The sequence below is a fragment of the Oryctolagus cuniculus genome, chromosome 15, assembly GCF_964237555.1.
Source record: "Oryctolagus cuniculus chromosome 15, mOryCun1.1, whole genome shotgun sequence".
NCBI classification, from domain to species: Eukaryota; Metazoa; Chordata; class Mammalia; order Lagomorpha; family Leporidae; genus Oryctolagus; species Oryctolagus cuniculus.
Genome location: NC_091446.1, coordinates 60877796 through 60883795, shown reverse-complemented (window position 1 = coordinate 60883795; position 6000 = coordinate 60877796). Strand labels below are relative to the sequence as shown.

The 6000-nt window shown below is 48.9% G+C and overlaps 1 protein-coding gene across 5 annotated transcripts in view; it reads right to left on the bottom strand.

The window, feature by feature from the left end:
* Nucleotides 1-342: 342 nt before the first annotated feature.
* SRGN (serglycin) overlaps nucleotides 343-6000 on the bottom strand; it is a 46567-nt gene continuing 40909 nt past the window's right edge. For 3 of the 5 annotated variants that reach the window (XM_070057783.1, XM_002718569.5, XM_070057782.1), the window contains exon 4: nucleotides 343-1363. In XM_070057783.1, the coding sequence (XP_069913884.1) occupies nucleotides 1111-1363 (253 nt within the window). In that variant the 3' untranslated portion in view covers nucleotides 343-1110. Of the gene's footprint in view, nucleotides 1367-6000 lie in introns of all 5 variants that reach the window. The other 2 variants (XM_008270028.4, XM_070057781.1) reach the window with 1 other exon arrangement.

Genomic DNA, 6000 nt, shown 5'->3' with positions numbered 1-6000 from the left:
CGCCACTAGGTGGAGGATTAGCCTGTTGAGCCGCGGCGCCGGCTGAATTCTGTAAGTTTTTAAGGGTGCTACTAACCTCTGTTATTCCCCAGATAAAACATCTTTGATTCATGGGCAGACAGGAGAGGGGTAGCTTCAGAAATTTCCAATACTTTCCCGTGACAACAGCTCCTATTACACAGGTCATGAGCCACCGTGGAATTTATGCCAGCTCCCCAGTATATCCATTTAATTGCATATTTATAAACTGGAAAAATGACCACTGTGAATCAGAGCTGGGTCAAAATTCCATTTAATTTAGTACCTGACCACCACATGCTCCCACTAACATGGAAACCATGATTTAAATTTAAATATGCTTTATTAAGACTTCTAGAGAAATAGCTGATAAAAAAAAGCACTTCCTGCATTTAGAACAAGAGATTCCAGACAGCTTACCCCTTTGGTTATGCTTCTGCTTTAATAGAGGAACACGTGAAGGCACACAGATATCCAGGGAGAAGAGCAAAGCAGTGTGGGGTACTGGGAGAACAGCTGGACTTTAGCTTGGGTCTTAAGAGTCTAGCTGTCAGCACGCACGATGATAAGCAGGCAACGCCCGCCCGCTCTGCAAACCCATCCAGTGTTGGCACGATGGTCACACACTTCGCGCTGTAAACCGGGCCAAGCACTCACTTCATGAACTCACTGTTTCATCTTCTTGGGGTTTTCTTTGTGGAAGAAAATGAGCATACCTGTAACTCACAATCACCGTCAGGTTCCTGAAGGATTAGGTATGAGATACTGCTGATCAATTTGCTTTGTCAACTGAATTTTTCCAAAAGGGCATAATTTTTTATTTAAAGCAATTTCATAGACGTGGGAATTTAGCTAATTTCATAATGATGGAGATTGTATATCACACCAAAAGAGATACAAGTATTTTCCAGAAAAATAGGGTATTTTCCTCTAAGAATTCATTAGAGAGAAAGGTGATAAAATTTAAATTTCTTTCACAAATGTTTTAAATTTTCCAGAAAACTCGCTGTCCCAAGATTAATCGTTTAACCACAGTACACAAAGTATCCTGACTGCACTGGCTGGTGTCAATGTGGGAGGGAACCCTGTCTCTTATTTAATAAAATCGTATTCCAATCCACCGTGACCCAAGTCCTGACTAGCTGAGGGCAGATTCCTCTCGAGGGGCTCGGAGTTGTGATAGAAAACGCCATCCTCCTGCACGGGCTGGTATTCCCACTCCACTTCCGTCGGAAGGCTGCTTCCAGAGCCACTTCCAGATCCCGAGCCCAAGTCGGAGCCGGAGCCTGATCCAGAGACGTCCTCAGAAAGAGGGAAGGCATCATTCAGCCTCTGCGGTCCCGTCCTGCTGACACATGACGGCAAATGAAAAGAAACCACAGCAAACGTCAACATCACACGAGGAAAAGGACAGCAATCATTGTGTTTTAAAATTCATGTATGTATTCATCTTCAGAGAGACAGGGTGACCTCCCATCTGCTGATTCACTTCCCAAATGCTCACAACAGGTAGGTCTGGGCCAAGGGAAGCCAGGAGCCTGAGGCTCGGTGCAAATCTCCTACACAGGTGGCAGGGACCCCAGTGCTTGAGTGCCTCCCAGAAGTGCAGTAGCAGGAAGTTGGATCAAAAGCACATCAGCTGGGGCCGGCACTGTGGCGCAGCAGGTTAACACCCTGGCCTGAAGCACCAGCGTCCCATATGGGTGCCGGTTAGAAACCCGGCTGCTCCACTTCTGATCCAGCTCTCTGCTGTGCCCTGGGAAAGCAGTAGAAGATGCCCAAGTCCTTGGGCCCCTGCATCCGCATGGGGGGCCCAGGGGAGGCTCCTGGCTCCTGGCTCCTGGCTTAGGATCCGCACAGCTCCAGCCATTGTGGCCAATTGGGGAATGAACCGTCAGATGGAAGACCTGTCTCTCTCTCTGCCTCTCCTCTCTCTGTGTAACTTTGACTTTCAAATAAATAAATCTTAAAAAAAAAAAAAAAAAAAAAAGCACATTAGCAGGACCTGAACCGGGCACTATAGCTTGCGACGTGGGTTCCTAGGCAGTAACCTAACCACTACACCAAACACCCACCCTTATAATAATATTTTTTTTAAGTTGGGTTTTTTAAAGATACATTTATTTATTTGAAAAGCAGAGAGAGAGAGAGATCTTCCATCCACTGGTTCAGTCCCCAAATGGCCATAACAGCCAGGTCTGGGCTAGGCCCAAGCCAGGAGCCTAGAATTCATCCCGGTTTCCCACACAGGTGGCAGAGACCCAAGCATCTGAGCCGTCTTCTGCTGCTTTCCCAGGCACATTAGCAGGCAGCTGGACTGGCAGTGGAACAGCTGGAACTCAAACTGGTACTCACATGGGATGATGACATCATAGAGTGACTTCACTACACCACAACACTGGCTCCAGTATTAATTTTCTTAAACTAGCATAGCAATCCTATATTTGGAATTACTTAAATAAAGCTTAGGAGCTGGTATTGTGGCATAGCAGGTAAAGCTACCACCTGTGATGCCAGCATCCTATATGGGTACAAGTTTGAGTCCCAGCTGCTCCACTTCTCATCCGGCTCCCTGCTAATATGCCTGGAAAAGCAGCGGATACTGGCCCAACTTGGGCCCCTGCACCCATGTGGGAGACCCAGAAGAAGCTCCTGGCTCCTGGCTTTGGATCTGTAGAGCTCCAGCCATTGCAGCCATTTGGAGAGTAAACAGGTGGATGGAAGATCTCTCTCGCTCTTTCTCTGTCTCTCCCTTTCTTTCTTTCTGTAACTCTGCCTTTCAAATAAATAACTAAATCTTAAGAAAAAAACTTATATAGATGACATCTTTCCTAATTTTAAAATTGCTGCAAAACTTCTAATATAATTTGAGTATTCATGGGGCTCAGTGGGTTAAAGCCCTGGCCTGAAGCGCCCGGCACCCCTTATGGGCGCCAGTTTGAGTCCCGGCTGCTCCTCTTCTGATACAGCTCTCTGGTATGGCCTTGGATAGCAGTAGAAGATGGCCCACGTCCTTGGGCCCCTGCACCCATGTGGGAGACCCAGAAGAAGCTCCCGGCTCCTGGCTTCAGAGGGGCGCAGCTCCAGCCATTGCAGCCATCTAGGGAGTGAACCAAGCGGATGGAAGACCTCTCTCTCTCTGTGTCTCTACCTCTCTCTGTAACTCTGTCTTTCAAATAAATAAAATAAATCTTTTTTAAAAAAATTTGAGTATTCATTATTTAACTCTTGGGACCAGTGGTGTTTCAGATTTTTTACAATTTTGCAATACTCACATACATATATAGTGAGATATCTTGGGGAGGGGACCCAAGTCTCAATACAAAAACTCATTTTTGCTTCCTGTACATCTAATACCCACAACCTAAAAGTAATCGAACAGACTATCTTTAGCATGCCTGCATTTTGACTGCAAGCTGACACATGAAGTGAGTGGAGAATTTTCCACTTGTTATGTTGGCCCTCAAAAAGATTCATATTTTGGGGCCAGCGTTGTAGCATAGTGGGTTAAGCCACAGCTTGTGACATCAGCCTCCCATATCAGAATGCTAGTTTGAGTCCTGCTACTCTGCTTACAATCCAGCTCCCTGCAAATATGCCTGGGAAGAAGCAGATGATGAACTTGGGCCCCCTGCCACTCCTATGAGAGACCAGGATGGAGCTCCTTGCTGACCGTAGTGTGGCTATTTGGGGAGTGAGCCAGGGGATAGAAGATCTCTCTCTCTCTCTCTCTCTCTCTCTCTCTCTGTGTGTGTCTTTCAAATAAGTAAATAAATCTTAAAAAAAGGGTTTCATATTTTGGAATTTGGGCTTCTGGATTAAGGATGTCCAACCTGTAATTTACAGAACTCTTGAAAAATTCTTTATAACCAGTTAAGCATTATATTTACTAGCAAAACATTCAATTTCCTCCCCCCAAATATCCACAGATTACTCTGCCTCCAGCCTGCACCCATGGCTGAGGACCATGTGTGGGGACTTCCGTGTCTGAGTGGAGGCTGGGGGGCAGGAGGCCAGTGAGCACCAGGGCACCAGAGCAATGGGGACGACCCCTTAGCAGAACAGGGCAACAGGGCGTAAGCACAGGAAGCTGAGTGTCACAGCCTCTGGAGGGGCCGTTTTCTCCCCAGAAATGATAAACCATGGCCCACACGATCGATCAGAGTCTTCATTCAATAAATATTGTTGAACGTCTGGTCCCAGGTAAGAGTGCCTGGGGTGGAACAGAGACAGAGAGAGGAGGGCTCTGCTCGTGAAGTTTATAGCTTAGTGGGGAACACAGACATAAAACAAGCATCTGTAAGTCAGAACATTAGCGGGTGGTGCAGAGCAGTGGACTAGATGGATGTCATGGGGGTGACATTCCTCCTTAGCTGGGGGAAGCAGAGCTGTAAGCACAGCTTTGGTAGTTACTGACACAGGGGTGGCATTAAAACCACAAAACAGAGGGCCGGTGCTGTGGCGTAGCGGGTAAAGCCACCACCTGCAGTGCCGGCATCCCATATAAGTGCCATTTCGAGTCCTGGCTGCTCTTCTTCTCATCCAGTTCTCTGCTCTGGCCTGGGAAAGCAGTAGAAGATGGCTCAAGTCCTTGGGCCCCTGCACCTGCGTGGGAGACCCGGAAGAAGCTCCTGGCTTCTGGCTTTGGATTGGCCCAGCTCTGGCCATTGTGAACATTTGGGGAGTGAAACAGTGGAAGGAAGATTCATTCTCTCTCTCTCTCTCTCTCTCTCTGCCTCTCTGCCTCTCTGTAACTCTGCCTTTCAAATAAATAAACAAATATTAATAAAAAAAAAACACAGAACAGGTGGAACAGGTCACCCAGAGAAACACAGGACAGAGAAGCAGGACCAGGATGTAGCCAGGGCCACATCAGCATGGTAACTACTGGATAGAGGAGAAAGAGCAGCCAGGCAAGTTGCAAGAAGCCTGGGCGAGGCTGGGGCCATGGAAGCCCAGGGAAGAAAGCCCTTCAAAGGAGGGGTGGCCAGAGGTCAAGGAAACCAAAAATAGAGAAGCCCACCATGATGTGTCAACCAGGAGTGATCTCCACAAGCATTCGGGAAGCAACCACGGAGAGGAGGAGGAGGGGAGGGGCAGCAGCAAGCATGGGCAGGAGGCGTCACTGTGAGGAGCACCAGAGGATGGGCCAGCAGCGGCAGCCCACGCAGACTCTGGGAGCAGCGTTACCTAACGGGAGGAGAGACCAGAGTTGGTCTGCACGCTGGTGGGAAGAGGTGCTGAGAGGAAGCTGCAGAATGCAAGTCCTAGAGAAGTGTGTGGCTGGGTGCCAGTCACAGGACTGGTGGCCATAGGAGTGGCAATCAGGGACCTTCCTAAATGTGCACCACAGAGGAAATGACTTACACATGTGATATGAGAGGAGCGACAACGAGGCAAGCCAGGGAACTTGGGGCTCCGACGGGCTCTGAAGCCATGGCCCAGCCAGAGATGCCGCCCAAGGCTCTCCTTCCTCCCAAGCTCTCCATCCCCCTCCGTGCCTCCTGCTGGCCAAAGCCAACCACACACCTGGAGCCTGAGATGCGCACAGCACGGGGGTCGACCTCCAAGCTCTCACACAGAGCAGGACTGGCGAAGTTAGGAATGGCTCTGAGAGCAGAAAGGCCTGGGTCCAGCACAGAAGCAAGGACCGTCCACCCACAGTGCTGCAGGAAACGCAGAACGTCAGAGCGAGATGCAGGGAGGATGGGAGAGGTCTGGTGTGAAGGGGTCGCCTTGAGGGATTTGGGCTATCCCCTAACCATTCAGCTCTAAATGAACTGTTGTGGAAACCTATGATGTAAAGCAACAGAGAATGCTCTAATATTGGTTTTAACTTAATGCTGTGGAACGAAAGTAAGAACATGGGTAGGACGTCAGAGTTGCACTATGGAGAACGTGATGACGTTGTGTCCACGGCGGTGTGTGCCACTGAAGCTTGTGGTCACCAGGATCCCCGTGGTGACGGGTCGACCTGGCTTG